The sequence below is a fragment of the Camelus dromedarius genome, chromosome 12, assembly GCF_036321535.1.
Source record: "Camelus dromedarius isolate mCamDro1 chromosome 12, mCamDro1.pat, whole genome shotgun sequence".
NCBI classification, from domain to species: Eukaryota; Metazoa; Chordata; class Mammalia; order Artiodactyla; family Camelidae; genus Camelus; species Camelus dromedarius.
In genome coordinates this window covers 39167000-39185147 of record NC_087447.1, presented here as the reverse complement: position 1 = coordinate 39185147, position 18148 = coordinate 39167000, and the positions used below count along the sequence as shown (strand labels likewise).

The window sequence follows — 18148 nt, the reverse complement described above, 5'->3', positions numbered from 1 at the left end:
AATGTCATCTACTCCCTTTGCTTTCAGTGCCATTTATATGCTGATAACTTCCAAGTTCTTATTTCTAGCCCAGTCTTCTCTTTTGACTCCACATTTGTAAATTAACTGCTTATTTTATCTACCTGCTTAGTACTCTCAAGGGCATTTCAAATGTGACCTGTGTAGAAGTAACCACCTGGGATTCCCCTTGGATGTAAATGGCACCACTGTCCCTCCAGTTCTGCATGCCAGAAGCCCGGGAGGCACCCCGCCCCATTTCTCTCCCTCCCTTCTGATCTAGTCGGTTACAAAGTCTTGCCGCCATGAATTGCTCCTGTAGAAGTTATTGGAAGTTATCTGAAATGTTTATCCATCTCCACGTTTGCTGCTGTTACTAGATCCAGGCTACCCTGGACCTTGTAGGTCCAGGGAAGTAGGCCCCTCATGCTTTCCAGCCCTCTGTGCAGCCGGAGTGGTCTTCCTAAAAGCACATCTTTGTGTCAGTCCCCTGCTTAAAATCCTTCTGGTGCCAGTGCAACCCCCTCCGCCCCATACATTCAAGCCATGCTGACCTCCCTCCAGTGTCTCCAGCCCGTTTCTACCTGAAGTCTCCGTACGTGCTGTCACCTCTGATGGGAATCCCCCTTCTCCCTACCAGCTCCCGTCCCCGGGCTCACTCCAGCTCATCCTTTAGAGTGGACCTCCGTGTCGGTCACTCCCTCCCTTAGGCTGCCTTACGTCTGCTTGTAGCACTGCAGGTTTTCTAACACTTTCTTAACCATTGCAGCTATGTAGATATTTGTATGATTATTTGTTTAAGTCTCTCTACTGTATAAAACTGTAAATTCCACAAATGCATGTCTGATTTGTTTTTCACTGTTTCCCAGTAACTAGTACACACCCAGTGCTAGGTAAACACTCCATAAGGATGTGTTTCCTGTTGAAATCCACAGGTGCTCCACACTTAATGTGTCCGGAATTGAAATCTTTTCTCCCTCTCCTCTAAAACATACTCTGTATTCTCCTCCCTGAATATTGACCAGTAAATTGTACCAGTAACCACTCAATCTGAAAAAGTTGGAGTCATTATTTTCTTTTTTTCATACCATATATTTTGATATTCATACCAAATCCCAACAGTTCTAGCTCAGAAATTTCTCCTGCATCCTTACCTACTTCCTCCTCATCTTCACAGATCTGCTGTCACAGTCCTCAGTGTCTCTTGCTGTATTATTGTCCTTCTGATTTTTTACTGTCTTCCAGTTCACCCATCACTCAGCTCCTAGAGCATCCAAATCATGAAGTGATTTTGCTGTTTCCCCACTTAAATGCCTTTGGAAGCTCTCCATTTCCTATCTGAGAAAGGTTAACACATTTGTGAGCAAAAAATCCAAGGCGCCTACAGTCTGCCCCTCCGCCTTTCTGACTCTACCCCCAGCACCTCCCTCTTCACTTCAACCGCATGGAGCTCTCTGCTGTTTCTTGGACAGGATGCCCCTCTGTGCCTTTGTACTTTCTCAGCCTTTACACATTCTGGTCCCTTAGCCAGTGCTCGTTCTTCTTGGTCCACGCCCCACATTGTTCTTCTGGGCATCCTGCCTCTCCCCAGGTAGATTTAGATAGTCCTTCCTTGGTGAGCGTCATGTCCTTTAGGTATAACCAGGTCTACAAAGCACGTAGGACACTAGATGACACCTATTTTTCTGTCTTCTCACTGGATGCTTGCTTTTGGACAGTAAGACCTTGTTTTTTTCTTTTTTTATATTTTGACTCCCTGCCTACATCCCAACTCACCCCGGGGTGCCTGTGCCCCTGTGCCCCAAAGCCCCACTGACACTAACCATGGACTTTGCTTTCTAGCAGATCGAAAAAGCTTCTGCACAATCCACAGCACAGGCTATTTGAAAAGCTGGCCACCCACAAAGATGGGGCTGGACGAAGACAGCGAACCAGACAACGAGGGGTGCAATCTCAGCTGCCTTGTTGCAATTGGAAGACTGCACTCTCACGTGGTCCCGCAACCGGCGAACGGGGACATCAGGGTGAAATCTATGGAGTATGTCTCCCGGCATGCAATAGATGGGAAGTTTGTTTTTGTAGACCAGAGGTAAGAGTCTGCATATGACCCTTGAACAATGATGGTAGGCGATTTTCAACCCGGAGTAAAGCAGAGAGAAGACAGGGCCATCAGCTGGCTTTCTTAAGTATAGAGAGAAGGAAGTGATGGGTATCTCTGTTGAAAAATGAGAGCCAGTGAGATATCATCATAAATACAGAGATTTTTTTTCCATGTCATTCTTTGGTATGTAGAGGCAGTTAAGTGGGGTGGTTTGATGTCCTTGGGTGAAAGAGAAGTAGTAGGCTTAGCAGCTATCTGAATCTATGGAATGTTCCCGGGCCATTCCTGTGAGTGGAATTCTGGCATGTGGGACTTGGGAAAGATTTAGTCCTGATCTGTCCAGTACAGTAAGTCATTGGCTATGGCAGCTCCATATGGTGATTTACGTCTTTATTTAATCAATTTTAAAATTCATTTCCTCGGGCTCACTGGTCACATTTCAAGTACTTATTAGCCACATGTGGCTAATGGCACAGATATAGAACATTTCTGTCATCACAGAAAGTTCTACTGGACAACACTGACCTCATCCGATCTCATTTTTTACGGTTGAGGAACTGAGGCGCTGCCTGAAGACTGGGCCTCCTCCAGGATTCACACACAACTAACTGGCAGTAGACTTGGGCTAAGAACCCAAATATCCCCAAATCTCCACTGTTCTCTGCTGCCTTCTTAAGAATATTCACAGGCTAATAATTTTTCTGACTACTAGCAATAGTTACTAAATACTGGAAAAGGACACAGCCACCCCTCAAGGCCCTCGTGGGCCCCACTGCTGGAGCCTCTGGTGTCTGGTCGTCCTGATAAAAAGTAGGCAGTCAATTGGAGAAGCTTTGCACTGGGGTTAAGAGTTCTACCACGTTTGTATCTAATGCACTTACCACTTTTAAACCTCCTATAATTTGACTTCTTGTGATAACAGCCCCTTTGAAAGGATTCTCTACTTTCTTTCTCTCTGTTTTTATACCCTTGGTTGAAGTCAGTTTCATGGTGGAGCAGACTACTTCTTAAGCCTTCTGAGCCCACCCAGCTTTGACTTGGTGTTCATTGGCTGTTAGCAGGTTTCATCCACTGCAGAGATGCTGTTAGTCTTCTGAATGGCTTTTTCTTTTCATTTTGTTTTTTTTCGATTCCCTTTTAGGGCAACAGCTATTTTGGCATATTTACCACAAGAACTTCTAGGTACATCATGTTACGAATATTTTCACCAAGATGACATAGGACATCTTGCAGAATGTCACAGGCAAGGTAAGCTGGGCTGTATAAAAGGTCTTAAGTTTAAAGTGTCCCCCTGCTTTGAGACGAGTTCACATAACCTTCCAGAGATATCTTCCCCTATGATGTGGGAGTCAGCCAGCCCAGGAGTCTTCAGGACAAAATATCTGTGATGAGAGGAGATTACTGACTCCCCCAGGCCCCTTCTATCCCCTTACAGGTAACCCTACCCCTACCCCAGCTGCCTAGCAGACCTCTATACATAGGCCAGGCCCCTTTCTGGAAGGCAGCCCTTGTTCAGAGGATTTACCTGGACTCTGTAAAGATTTAGTATAGCCCAAACGAATCTAATTCCTTTCCACAAAGCCCTGCACTGCCTCCTGTATTTCCCTCTTGGTTAGTGGCATGGCCACATTCTCCCAAGAGAGAAACCAACAGTGACTCCCTCCTTGATTTTTTTCCTCCATCAGACCATTCATTCACCTCAGACACACATTTCCAAAGAGGCTCCTTTCTGCCACCTCTATTGCCAAGACCCTGGTTCAGCCTCTGAACCTACCTGATACTTGTGATGGACCCCTCACAGGCCTCCCTGCTCCCTTCTGCTCCCAGTCCATCCTTCATCCTTCACAATTATCCCACTTATGCTCCGATAGATTGAGCCTGATCATGTCACATCATGCTTAAAACCTTCTGCCTTTACACTGAAGTCCAAACACCTTTAGCAGGTGTCTAAGACTTTCCGTCTCCTGGCCCCGCCCCACCTCCCCATCCCTGCCTGCAGAGGTCTTGTGCTGCAGCCACACTGACCATCTCACTGTTGCCTGCTCCACCAGGCCCTGCTGCTCCCCGGGCAGTGCTAGTTCTTCCCTCCCTCCTTTTGGCAAACTGATACTCATCCCTCAAGGCTCTGATCTCCTCTGCATAGCTGTCCCTCATTCCTCTCCTGCGGGCAGGAGGCCTATTCTGTCTCCAGTGCCTGGCACATGAAAGATGCTTATCACATGAAAGAATGAGGTTTCCATGGGTGTGTGACCTCTCTGAATCCGGAAGTCCTAAAAATGCTGGGCTGCCCTCAGGCTTCGTGACAGGAAAATAACATGGGCCCTGTGGACAGTGCCTTCTCACTGTTGGGAGTTCACCTCATAGCTGATTCTAGTTAGATATCTAGAGTGCACTCAGTTATTCCTCGGAACCTTTCATACACTCTGAACAACAGTGACAGATTCACAACTGAATTGGAAGGCTCTGAGTCAGACGCTCAGAAACAGCCTGTTCTCTGAAGTGCCAGCTCCCGGGGCTTATTAAAGAGTGATGACGTTGGCACCTGCATGCACTTAGGGTTTGGTGAGTTTAATACATTGGTCTGAGGAAATAACAATGTTCATGATTTCTTTCTATTTTCAGTTTTACAGACAAGAGAAAAGATTACAACTAATTGCTATAAGTTTAAAATCAAAGATGGTTCTTTCATCACACTACGCAGTCGGTGGTTCAGTTTCATGAACCCTTGGACCAAGGAAGTAGAATATATTGTCTCCACCAACACTGTTGTTTTGTAAGTGTTCTTCCATATCAGAAGCCCCCTTGCTTGAAAGAGAAATGCCTTGGGCTCCTATCTTGGGAAAGGGGGTACAGGCAACAGCCAGTTTCACATCCTTTACTGCCGTCTTGCTAATACCCAGTGGAGCCTCAGGACCGGCAGAAGCCAAAAGATTGTTCACAAATGAAAAGCTTCAATACTCATGACACTCAGGCCCCCGGCTGGTGGACTTGCTCCAGGAGACAGCACCATTTCCTTCCCGATAAAGCAGTCAGCCTTTGAATTCTGCCAGCCGGGCCACCCACTGGCACCGCCGTGGAGGGAGGGGTGGATAGCCCACGAAAAAGGCGCAGCAGCCACACTGGCCTTGGCTGAGGAGGGCCTGAGCACTGGCGGCCAGAATGTCCCCTCCAAGGCTGCCACCTGTGGGGTGAGCCGGAAGGAAAGGACCTCCTCTTTGGCCTGCTCCCCTCATCTTCCCCATGTTCTCACCTCGACCTGTAGTTAGAGCTGACTGAGGGGCCGGAGCTGGGTGCACCGCAGGCTGGCAGGAGAGGAGGCCTGGCGACAGAGGCAGGGGCTGCCGCGGTCACCACCTCTGCCGGCCTGTGTCCCATGTGGATTAGGAAGGCCCAGGCAGGCAGTGAGGCCAAAGGCTGGCATGCTGTCTGTCGTGTTATCAGACAGCGAGGAGACCTACTGAGCCACTCAGACAGACACTTCATTTTCTGGCCCGTCCAGGTCCAGAGTGGACACTGGACACCGTGGCCGAGGTGAAAGGTGCACAGTTCTGAGCAGGCCTGACTCACGTTTCCTTGTTGCTGGGATGTTCACAGAGCCAACGTCCTGGAAGGCGGGGACCCAACCTTCCCGCAGCTCACAGCGTCCCCTCACAGCATGGACAGCATGCTGCCCTCGGGAGAAGGTAACTATGTGCTACTAGGGCACCCGGGGCTTGGCCGTGAGAAGCTGCTTGTGGCCAGCACACCCTACCCCCAAGTGTTCAGGGTCCCTGGCCACCATATTCTGTGCAACAAGGGCGGCCTCGCAAGGATGATCACTCAGGATGTTATCATCTCACTTTCTCTGTTGAGCCTGGAAGGCCGGGAACTCATCTCTGCCTTCCCTGAGGTTGCCTGGACCCTGGAAGCCCTTGAAATGGCCAACTCCTTGCTCCTCTTGTGCTTTCGTCCCTCTGTGTTGCCCAGTGGCTGTGCTGTGACATGCTCTCTGGTGACAGTCACTGGCTCCTGTGGTGGGAGGAGGGGGTCTGTTGGCCCCCAAGGGTGTGCCATGCCCGGGGAGGGGGACTCTCGGAACTGCCTCTGCTTGCATGGCTTCAGTCCACAGCTCTCTCCATCGATGAAGCCTATATCCAGTTTCTCTCCAGAGCCACCTGGGGTCCCAAAGGCAGCTAAAATTCAGCAGATCCAAATCAGTTCTCTGCACTCCCCCTATCTGGTTGGTTAAGCCAGAAACTGACTCCTGCTCATCTCCCACTACATCTAAACACGAAATCCAGCCCGTTCTCTCTCTCAAACCTCTCTGTCACGGCTCTTGCTACTTAACCCTCCTTATCTGTTGCCTGGATTACCGCAGATAACCTCCTACCCCTAATCTCACTCTCCCGCTCTCAGCCCCCATTCTCCACTATAGTTCATTCTCCGCTCAGTGAACTTCTTAATAACCCAAATCTAAGTCAGTGTTTTCTGGGTCAAGTCCTTTCATACTCCTTATCCTCTGCGGATACTATTTAAATCTGTTAGTGTGGCATCCAAGGCCCTTCATGGTCTGATTGTACCTGCCTCTCTCTTTTCATCTGTCACTCCCTCCTCATCGGTCATGCTAAATTTCTTGGAGTGCTCTCCCCACTTGTCCTGCCTCAGTGCTCTTGCATCCATTGGTTGCTGTGCCTGGAGTGCTTTCCCCTCTTTATCTCTCTGCCAACCTAATTTATACTGCTCTCTCAAGATTCAGTTCAGAGTTAAGCTCTTCCAGGAAGTTGCGCCTGGCCCTGGAGAAGCTGGGTGCCTTGTGCTGACCCATCAAACTTATCACCCTTTGCTCCAGCCATTGTTTATCTTGTGTGTCTCCACATTAGACTGTGAGCTCCCTGAAAGCAGGGGTGCTGACTTATCTCTGTGACCCTTGCATGCAGCAGAGTGGTCTTCAGTAAATGTATGTTGAGTGCATGAGGAATTAGAGGCTTTATATTAACACCTCTGATCCTGGACGGAAACTTGGCTTTTTCCTGCTGGAATGCCTTTTCCTAACAAGCTATGGCTCTAATGTCCCTCAAGGCACAACCCAGAGTTGAACTTCAAGAGGATCATGGGATGAATTGGTTTTAACATAGTAGTATTTCTTCCTCGGTTTTCCCTTTCCCACTCTCAGATTCCTTTGTTGCAGGTGGCCCAAAGAGGACCCACCCCACTGTTCCAGGGATTCCAGGGGGAACCAGGGCTGGGGCAGGAAAAATAGGTCGAATGATTGCTGAAGAAATCATGGAAATCCACAGGCAAGTAACACCTTCTCCTTGTTCCCTTAAACCAATGTTCTCAACCCCAGGGCATTTTGCCTCCCAGGGGATGTTTTGTTGACGTCTGGAGAAAATTTCTGGTTGTCACAACTGAGTGTGAGGTTGCTGCTAAATATCCAGTGGATATCCAGGAATGCTGCTTGCTAAACATTCCACAGTACACAGGACAGCCTCCCTCACCCCCCATCCCTAACAAAGAATTTTCCAGTCTCAAATGTCAATAGTGTTGAGATTGAGAAGTTCTGCCTTTAAATAAAAAAGCTAAACCCAAACAGGCCAGAGCTATAGGGTACTCTTTGGGAGGCTCAGCTTTCTTGTTACTTTGTACATGACACAAGGAGCTTCCCAGTGAGGATGGATGAACATAACATTACAGGGTGGCAGGAGTGGAGCCAGGAATTGGTGTCGTCTGGGCATTAATAGAGAACATTAGCTTCTAATCAAAAAGCTGTCTAGGGCTAGTAAGAGAGACCAGGCTTATCAGCTAGTAATAAAAGCCCCCTTGGGTGGGACTTCTTTCCCATATGAAAGAAAAGCAGCTCTGAAGCAGTTTACTTGACTTTGAGTCCTGGGCCTCTGCTTAGGGGATTCATTTAACTTCCTGGTCTCTGTTGATTTAAGCCATAAACGGGAGACAATGTCTAGCTCCCCCAAATTGCTCTAGGATTGAGAGAGAACTCAGGGAAGTTCCTAGAACAGACACTGACATACAGTGAGTGCCCAAAAATTATGAATTAAATCTAAAGCTTTAAGAGCAGTCATTGAGAGGGAAGCAGTCATTATAAGTCCATTTGAATTTGGAGAAGGGTGGTAATGAGGTCCTTAGGAATGCAAACTTAATGGAACATAATCATGGGAAAAGGAAAAATTACTATTCTCTGCTGCCACTGAATTGATTCTCTCAGGGGAATCGGAGGCTGGCCTTCTGTAGTTGGCCACAGAGGGGCTCTTATTCTGGTGGGTAGCACAGTTCTGTTCCAACCCTACAGTAACGACAGATGTGGCTGCTTGAGTCTACTTCAGGAAGGAGTGGTGGGGGTAGTGTGCTGAGATAATCTGGTGATCAGCCACTGCACCCTGTGCTTTGCTTGAGGCCATGCATGCACAGTGTAAAACAGTCCTTGACAACTCAAAGACCATATAAATCTTTGAGAAGACTATTTTCTTTATGATAATAGAAAATAAGGGAGAGTGCATGGGCTGAAGCAAGCAAGAGAGGAAGGGTTTGAGGTTGGTCTTAGTTGGGGTTTGTGATGAACGTGGGTGTTCCTTCGTTCTTGAAGACAGGCACACGCTGGAGTGGGCATGTGAGTGGCATCTTCAGGGTAAAAAAGCAAGTTACCTAACTGGGCAGCCTCTTTGGAGGAAGGAGCCAAAGCACTGTGATGGGAGATTGCTAAGAATCCTAGGAAATGATGCTGAGCAGTTTAGACTGAAAGAAAACTGTAAGACCCCTTTCATTGTAGGATGCTAAGCAGGTGACCCAAGTGTTGTGGAAGTTGGAGTAGGAAGAGATGAAGGTGAGCATGCTTAATAACCCAGGAATGAGGCCCATCATACAGTGATGATAGTGTCCAAACGAGAAGTCAGTAATTTAAGGACTAGGTGTTGGAGATGAAATAAGTCGCGATGAGAAGGCAATTCCAAGATAAGGGAACCTGGGGAAATAGTGGTTTCATCGATGTAGGTAGGGAAAGGTGGGAAGCATTCAGCAATTTTTTCAATAAGCAGTTAGTAGTCCTTTGTGTGGGTGAAGAATGCCTGGTATATAGTTGTATTTTGCCTTTGAGAAGCTTATGATCCAGGGGAGAGAGAAATTTCGTTTATTCACAAATTTATAGAGGTAGGCAGTATAGGCCCAAAAGCCAAGAGACTGCTGGGTAGTGGAGGGGTCCCTGGGAGACCAGAAGGTGCATTCATCCATGTAGGTGCTAAGCCTGGTGGTCGTCACACAGCTGCCACCCAACTCTCACCAAACTCTCGCTGCAGTGCCAGGTCATGGCTTCCCTTCCTGAGGTCCCTCAGCCTGACAAGAGTTGATGTGGATTTCCAGTTCTAAGTCTCTCCCTCTGTAAACCAATTATGCTGAGAAATAAGAGCTGAGAAGGGCTTGGACCCATTTTTCATCACCTGTTGCCTTAGAAGGTGGTGACGATGAAGAGTGCTCCTGCCAGGTGTGGATGAGCCGCCCCAGCAGGCCCCATCCCCGAGTATTCACGAGCTAAACAGTGTGTGTAGGGTAGTGGGTGAATCACTTGCTGGGGATTCTAGGTCGTGGTATCAAACATACAGGTTGAACTTCTAAAGTCCCACCAACTCTAAGATCTGGATTCAGTGAGGAAATAAAACTGTCTACTTACTTGAAATACATAACCTGAAATCAAAATCCTAATCTGAGGGTTTTGTTAGTGAGACGCTTGACTGTAGGATCTGCATTCTAGATCAGGTGCCTCCAGGATAAATCCAGCTTCTCACCTGTTTTTGTAAATAGTTTTACTGGAACACAGCTACATCCACTTACGTGCACACTGTCCATGCTGCTTTCAGGCCACAAAGGCAGAGTCCAGCTGTTGTGACAGGGACCACACGGCCTACAGAGCCTCAAGTGGTTACCATCTGGCCCTTTACAGATGAAGTTTGCCAGTCCCTCTTCTAGGTCTTCATCCTTCTTTTCACCCCACCCCTCAACAAAACCACACACACTCTGCTGAGAAAAAGGAAAGGCAATGTAACTAACTCCTCTTTTCTCTGACAGGATAAGAGGGTCATCGCCTTCCAGCTGTGGCTCCAGCCCACTGAACATCACAAGTACACCTCCCCCTGATGCCTCTTCTCCAGGAGGCAAGAAGGTAGGGCTGATGACTTAGACTAAGGCCCTTCTTCACCTAGAGAGCTCTTGCCCAAGTTCTGAAGTGTTGGAAGTGGGAGTGTATCATTGTAATTCTCCTTGAAGTAAATGCACCTGTGTTAGGCTAGGTACAAGGCATACCAGTGGAGCTAGGGAGGCTTGCTGACTTCCTTTAAGGATGGATTTATTCCATGTGAGTGGGGGAGGGCAGAAAGGGATCATTCTAAGGCTTGGGGAGCTATCAGTCCATCGTATGGAGAGAGGAATTCAAGAGCTCCCACGTGGGAGGATTAGTGAGTACCTTACATAAGAAAGTATCTAGTTGTCTGCAAGGAGTTTCTAAGGGAGAAAATATCACTAATGCCTAATCCAGGCCCTGGAAACAATGCCACCAGCAGTGCTTTGGAAAGCAAGTTATGCTTTTGCAGCTGCAGAATACTTAGGGATCTGCTGCCTGGGGCTTCCTGTCATGTGACAGCATTGGGTACAAGTAGCTTATCAGTGGTTAGCCCTCATGAAGAATTGGCCAGAAGACTACACTATAAATAGGCTTAGAAACCAATAATCTGTTTTCACCTTTGCCAGAGAATTTACAAATCTAGGCCCCTGTTAACTGTAAACCATAATTCTATTTATAGTGCCTGATGTTAATGTAGGTTAGGATGACCCAAGGGCCAGAATCTTGGGACATACTCTTCCTTCCCCATCTCCCAAAAGATACGTACAGAGAAAGAATATTAGTAATTTACATAGATCGGACTTCTAGGGCACACATTATGCCAAAAGGAGGACATGGGTTTTCAAGACGGGGCTCCTCAGAGGCTTAGGTTACCAGGGGCTGTGGCACTGCCAGGTGGGATGGGGCAGGGCAGCTGATCAGAAGGATACGGTCAGGACTCCTGCTTCTACCAGGGCAGCTTTTCTTCTTTTTTATACTTCTGTAACAGTTTTTACCTGAAAAAAGGTTTTACTCCTCCAGGAAAAGGTTTGAAAGCCAATAAATTAATGGAAAACAGGCCTAGGTTCGAAGCCTAGGTTTGCCATGTGCTATGTGGCTCTGTACACTTTTTAAGACCTAAGTTTCTATATAAATAATGGGGCTAGCATCTTTGCACGTAAGTCCTATTATGAGATAACATACGTGAAAGTGTCTGGCCTTTGATAATGACTCAGAATGTAGCATCAACAGATGAAGTCTGGGCTAGGGCCACCCCTCAGCCTGCCTGCAGGCTGTGCTCTGTTACACCGCTAGGCCCTTCCTCCATATTGGATCCACCATCTCCTTAGAGTGGTCTCCCCTTCTCTGTGTCTCAGTTCAGCTTTAGGCACTTGACTTTCTGGTATTACCAAGAATCCCACTACTCTTGGAAGGTTATCACTCCAGTACAGTGCTTAAATATTACTCAGGGAACTTTCATAAATCTCTCACCTTATCCTCACAACCCTGTAAGTGACAAGGTTCAGGCTACCAAGTGTTACATCATTAGTCCAGAATTTAATAAGCATGGCCCCAAACTAAATTCAGGTCTCTTGACTTCTGATTCTTTTCCCACCAACCACCAGAGATTTAAAAGTGTACTCTACATCACAAAGCCCCAAGTATTTTTGAGGCACTTAAGGAAAATTTTTCTCTTTCTTTGGGCTTATGAAAATGGGTCTGAGAGAGGAAATTCTGAATGTAATCTGAGTTGTCAGCAGCAAAACTTACAAGAAGGACACCTAAACAAGGTAGAGTTAAGAAGCACAGCATTAAGTAGTGTATCCAAGCCTCCAACCCTTCCTAGTCATTTTCAAATTTGGCACGTCCAGAAATGAGCCATCTAGCCTGCCAGTTGTTTTAATCAGGGTAAAGCTAAAAAGGGGGAGGTTCAGTAAGCCTTAGAGTCCAGAAGAGTCTGGACATCCAGAGGCACCAAGGCAGGTTCAGATAAAGCAGCAGTTCCCTAAACGTCACCTGTGGTCTTTTGGCGCGGGGGTGGGGTGGGGGGCTCTTTTCAGGGGTCTGCATGGTCAAAACTATTTTCATCATAATGCTAAAACATTTTTTTCTTACTGTGTTGATATGTGAACTGATAGTACAAAATCAATGTTGGGTAAAACTGCTGGTGCTTCTGTAAAAATCAGGGCAGTGGCACCAAACTGTACTGGTAGTCACTGTACTTCATTCACCACACACTGAAAAAAAATTTTTAAGGACATTCTTAAATGAGACTGGCTTATTAAAGCAGTAAAATCATTTTTATAAAATCTTTGAGTAAATCTTTTTAATACTGTTACAAAATGGCAGTATGCTTAAAGCACTTGTGTTGAATGAAGTATGGTTGTTTCAAGAAGAAGCACTCGTGCGACTAAGTTGTAAGCTGAACCAACTGCCTTTTTCACAGGACACCATTTTTACTATTGCAAACTATGGTTTTTCAGACGGGTATTTAGCATACATTTTCTTTGAAAATGAATGAAACTGCAACTTAAAGGAAAAGAGCTGACAGTGGTAAAATTTTAGCTTTCAAACAAAAATTAGAATTTTTAGAAAACTTGTATCTGCTCCTTTGACTCAACTGCTTCTCAAAATATAAAAGGTATTTCTGATATAGGTAATATTAACAATGGTGATGTTTTGATGTTGTCTGATGAAATGTGTCAACATTTGGAAGCTCTGCTTAACTCAGTGAACCAGTATTTTCCAAATAACCGATGTAAGAGTTCAAAATCATGCAAAGGTGAAAGATCCATCCCAAGTGCCTAGAGGTACCGATGGATTTTAACATGACAGTACCAAGTTTTCACTGATAACGATTTTAAATTCCTCACTGCAGCTAATCTTTAAAAAATTTCCACTTGCTAAGTTTTGATGGAGAATCAAAGAATATGATTATTTGAAAAGGCTACTAATACACAATCCTTTTCCAACTGCCTATCTGTGAGGCCAGAGCTCCTTCATATATGTACTTCAGACAACATATCAAAACAGACAGAAGCAGCAAATGCGAATCCAATTAAATTCTATTAAGCCATACATCTGATTTGCAAAAAATGTAAAATGACACGTCTAACTTTTCCTTTTGGGGGAAATTGGTTTATTTTTTCATTAAAATGCCATTCATATTAACATGTAATAGGTTTGATTTTTTAAAATGTATTAGTTTTAACTTCAATTATAGTAAATATTGATAAATATAGCCTACATAAAGTTCTTTGGAGTCCTCAACTTTTATTTAGAGTGTAGTCTTTTTGATAGTCTTGTAAAAAAAAAAAAAAATTGGACTGGGGAGATAAAGTTGTAGTGCCATCTACTGGCAAGGCCTGAAATCGAAGCTGCCATCAAACTATTTCCTCTCCTACAACGAGATACTTCTCAAAAGGTGCTTTTTCTGTGAGGCTCAGCCAGGGGGAGGCAGCTGGGGGCACACAGAAATAGAGTAACACTACTTCTCTGCAGCCTTTCTTACAACTTAAACCACTGGTTACTGAAGTCAGCACCTGTGGTATCTAGTGATGAGGTTTACTTCTACATTAGTGACTTCAGAGCTGTTGTCTCTTCAGTTTAACAACCCTTTATTTCTTCTTCGGCAACATTTGTTGCTGTAAGAAGTTTAACTCCCTTACATGGGACCTGCCCAGCTGGGCTCACTGAGGCTTAGTCTTTGGCTCTAAAGAAATGTGAACAGCATGATCTAAGGTAATGAATGCTCTATGGATTCTATTCAGCCTTTGAATTGCCTGTGGGCTGAATCGAATAAAGAGAAGAATTTAGGGGAGAGGTATTTTTCCTTACTGTGACCATCTCTTACGTGACATCATCCAAAAGGAAACTGAAGCCATTTGAAGCTTTTTCTCCTCACCTTCCTCTTTTCAACACACCTCATTTTCTTGGTGGCACTGCAAGTAATAGTGAAACTGATGATGTGAAAACGTCACTTTTGTTGGCAGATTTTAAATGGAGGGACTCCAGACATTCCTTCCAGTGGCCTACTACCAGGGCAGGCTCAGGAGAACCCAGGTTATCCATATTCTGATAGCTCTTCTATTCTTGGTAAGTAGCTTTGTTATTCACTTCCATTGCAATGACCTTGCAAAAAACATTTGACAAAGTCAATTTTAAGAACTGAATGTACAAAACAAGCTAGTTCTAGGTAAACTTGATGAGAACAAAGAAAAGGTATAAAATTTGTTTAAATCTTTACTTCAAAGTTGTGTTTAATGGTTGGGTTCTGGTGGGGGTCCATGTTTGTCCCAGGAACTCAGGAGGCTACAGCCACCTCGACACAGGCTTTCTCCCAGCGTGTGGAACATAATTTCTTCAGAGGGAGGGCTAATGGAGGTTCAGAGATGATGCCTAAAAGGGGGCTCAATAAGCATTTCAGAGGGTATGCCAAGTCATTAAGCGATAAGGAGTCTGCTTCTCCCATCCTACCCATCTTTTTCTCTCTAGAAGTTTGCCCTCGAATCTCTACCTTCCTATTATTTCTTTTTTCTGTAACTCCCTCCTTATAACTGGTTATATCATAAGATGAGGTCAGCTAAAATACTTTCAATCTTTACTGAATTTTAAGTACTTTGTTTCTAAAAAGTTCGTTCTTCCCTCTGAAAAATACCAAAGTTAAAAAATGTACATGGCAATGCAGCCCACAAAGCAGCCTCCCTCAATCCTGCTCGCCCTACTGTTAAATATAACTTAAGTATGCTTCGCAATTGCTTACTAAACTTAAAACACGCTTCGGTACCATCACAGACCAGTCTTTATCTCCTCCCACAGGCGAGAACCCTCACATGGGCATAGACATGATAGACAACGATCAAGGCTCAAGCAGCCCCAGCAACGATGAGGCAGCAATGGCTGTCATAATGAGCCTCCTGGAAGCAGATGCTGGGCTGGGTGGCCCTGTTGACTTTAGCGACTTGCCGTGGCCGCTGTAAGCACTATGTGTTGCTTTGGCAACAGCTACAGTATCAAAGTGCATTACTGATGGAGGTTTACAGTCTGTGAAGCTTACTGGACAAGGAGAGAACAGCTTTTATGTACCGTCTTCATAAAAGCCATCTCAGAGCCATTGATACAAGTCAATCTTACTATGTGTAACTTCAGACAAAGTGGAACTAAGCCTGCTCCAGTGTTTCCTCATCATTGATTATTGGGCTAGCTGTGGATAGCTTGCATTAATTGTATATTTTGGATTCTGTTTGTGTTGAATTTTTTAATCATTGTGCACAGAAGCATCATTGGTAGCTTTTATATGCAAATGGTCATTTCAGATGTATGGTGTTTTTACACTACAAAGAAGTCCCCCATGTGGATATTTCTTATACTAATTGTATCATAAAGCCGTTTATTCTTCCTTGTAAGAATCCTTTACTATAAATATGGGTTAAAGCATAATGTATTAGTTAAATATTTTTAATAAATGTTTCCCTTGTTCTATAAATACTGTTCACATTTCAAATGATTAGGGAAAAAAATCCTACAGGAAAATGCCACAGGGCTGCATCATCGATTTTTTTCCATGGTGGGTATTTATGGATGATCCACACCAAAAACATGGGCAGTGCTTTTCTGGCCTTCATAACAATTCTAGGACTTACATAATTTCCCTGTTACTAGTTTAGCTGTATTGTAAACATAGTTAATCTCCAAATTGTTGCAAATTTTAATTTATATGAGAATAAACATTCTCACACACAACATGCTTACACACATACTTCGGATCCTCTGAAATGACAAAGTCAAAGATTAAACAGAACAAATCAGCTTCTCTACTACACCTCCTCTCTGAACTACTACCTTGTATGGCTTCAAACATTAAGTGACCCCAGATCCAAAGCACCCAAATACTTCCGATTCCTTCTTGAACTGGGCCACAGGATACTAAAAAAAAAAAAAGAAAAAAAAGAAAAAAGTACTTGCATGAATAACTTGCTAAGCAGAATATATAGCACAGTACAATGGAAAAAGCAGTGAACCACTGCCAAGAATTTGTCTCTGAAACTTAAGGCTACTACAGGACCTGGTAAAGGTATTTCACCCTCCGTATCAAGTTGGATTAGAAAATGTTCTTTTCAGCTCTAACAATATTTTGGATTTATAGTATATTTTATAATTAGTAGGGAATACAAGTGCCTCATCCCACATATACCAAATTGGAGTTCCTTGAGCTACTATCTGCATTCTAGTTATGATTCCAATAAGACAGGAAATCTGCTAATTATGAAACTGAAAATCTGCTCAAGATGGTTATAAATATCAGAAACATTAAAACAATGGAATTTTATTTTGATGAAAAACTTGAGTGAGTTTACAATCATTTAGTAAATGAAGAGCAAACAGTTCATTTTCCTATCTCATAACTCTTAAGAAAAAAATTATTAGTAAATAAATAATCTGTGAACAGATTAAGGGTAAGGCAGACTGGATAATAAACCACCTCTGATGTTCACACTCCCTGCATGTAACTCCCTTGGAAAGAGTGAAAAGGGCACTGGAGATAACTGAAAAGATGTGGGCATTGAATTTCATCCTAATCATTCAAATAAGCCCAATGATAAACTCATTTTTTGCTCATCATAGGCAGCAGAAAACACACTTTACTGAAGGAATACTCTGATAGAAGCACTTAATTATACTGTGCATCACAACTATAAAAATGGCTTGAACAATTCCACTTAACCACCATTTATAAAGTGCAACTATATAATATTCTACACTTTATCTGGGGTGTGATAAATATCAATCTAGACTGAAAGTACCCCAGCTGCCAATTTCCACCACGCCTGAAAAGATCTAGATGTGTGAAAAAGGACTGTCCCCCATACAAAGAACCAATTTCACAAACCTACTGGTAAACAAATACATTTATATAACTGGAACTTCAAGATGCTAGAGTTGTACTCATTTAAAAAACCATTCAGCTACCTTTGGTCTTTAAAAAAGCCTACACTGCAATATCCTAAACATTGTTATGTGCATCTCACAATGAAGAGAGTGGCCTTGCAGTGCAGAATGAGGAGAGTGCAACGTCACTGTGAAGAGTAGCATGCTATGGTTTCAAGGAACGTCAGCATCACAGCATTGGATTCTGTGCGTCAGGATCGAGGTCGTTGTTGCCAGAAGGGGGATGGATAGGGAGAATATCCAGCTCATCCACTTGTGGAGTTGGGTGCATGACCACCAGCTGATCCTGGGGAATGTCTGCGGCAGCTGCTGCAAGGTTGGTGATAGATTTACTCTTCACACACTGAAAGTCCACATGTCGACTCTTTCCTTCTTCCTTCTCCCAAGACATTCGAATAAAGGGTCTTTGGACATAGTTGTAAATCACTTCTGGGCGGCCCCCAGGCCTTTTCTTTACTTTTTCTTTGTAGGTAGGATAACCTAAAGGAGAGAAAGGTTTTAAAGACTGAGGATACTCACGCACACACACATGGACATGCACAGGGTCCCCATATTTCTTACACAACTTAACCTAAAGAGGGCTTTTGTACTGCAGTTCCTGAACAAACAAACTAAAGAACGGAAACAAATATTCTACCCCCTTAGTCATCAGTTCAACAACAAGAAACTGAAATCCTACTGATATAATTCACAAAATCTTCCACCATCCATCAACCACCAGAAAGACATTCCTAAAGTAAGAGCACGGAGGGGCTGGGGCCCGAATACAATGGTACGGAGCACACCACGGGTGCCAGTCCTATCCTTACCATCCCTGAACAGGATTATCTGGCCTCAAGGCCTGCAATTTACCACATTAGCCTTCTATTTTCATTAAACCTAAATCTTATCTTTATTTTGTTCTGAGTGTTTATCTTTCTTTTTTTGTTGTTAAATGACAAGCAGCTTTAGAGCTCAACAGCTTCACTGGTTCCAGGTACTTCTGCACCTAGGTTAGCAAAGCAAATATTTTAACCCCA

The 18148-nt window shown here is 44.4% G+C and overlaps 2 protein-coding genes across 14 annotated transcripts in view; one reads left to right on the top strand and one right to left on the bottom strand.

Moving 5' to 3' along the window:
- The window catches only part of BMAL1 (basic helix-loop-helix ARNT like 1), a 354823-nt gene extending 337552 nt beyond the window's left edge, over positions 1-17271 (top strand). For 7 of the 10 annotated variants that reach the window (XM_064492559.1, XM_064492560.1, XM_064492562.1 and 4 more), the window contains 8 exons: positions 1843-2086; positions 3240-3346; positions 4721-4871; positions 5693-5781; positions 7266-7374; positions 10151-10244; positions 14174-14276; positions 15000-17271. In XM_064492559.1, coding sequence (XP_064348629.1) covers positions 1843-2086; positions 3240-3346; positions 4721-4871; positions 5693-5781; positions 7266-7374; positions 10151-10244; positions 14174-14276; positions 15000-15160 — 1058 coding nt within the window. In that variant the 3' untranslated portion in view covers positions 15161-17271. Of the gene's footprint in view, positions 1-1839; positions 2087-3239; positions 3347-4720; positions 4872-5692; positions 5782-7265; positions 7375-10150; positions 10245-14173; positions 14277-14999 lie in introns of all 10 variants that reach the window. The other 3 variants (XM_031459988.2, XM_064492564.1, XR_010383397.1) reach the window with 2 other exon arrangements.
- Positions 16485-18148, bottom strand: part of BTBD10 (BTB domain containing 10) — a 67267-nt gene continuing 65603 nt past the window's right edge. For all 4 annotated transcript variants that reach the window (XM_010977252.3, XM_064492565.1, XM_010977251.3 and 1 more), the window contains one exon: positions 16485-17609. In XM_010977252.3, coding sequence (XP_010975554.1) covers positions 17299-17609 — 311 coding nt within the window. In that variant the 3' untranslated portion in view covers positions 16485-17298. The remainder of the gene's footprint in view (positions 17610-18148) is intronic.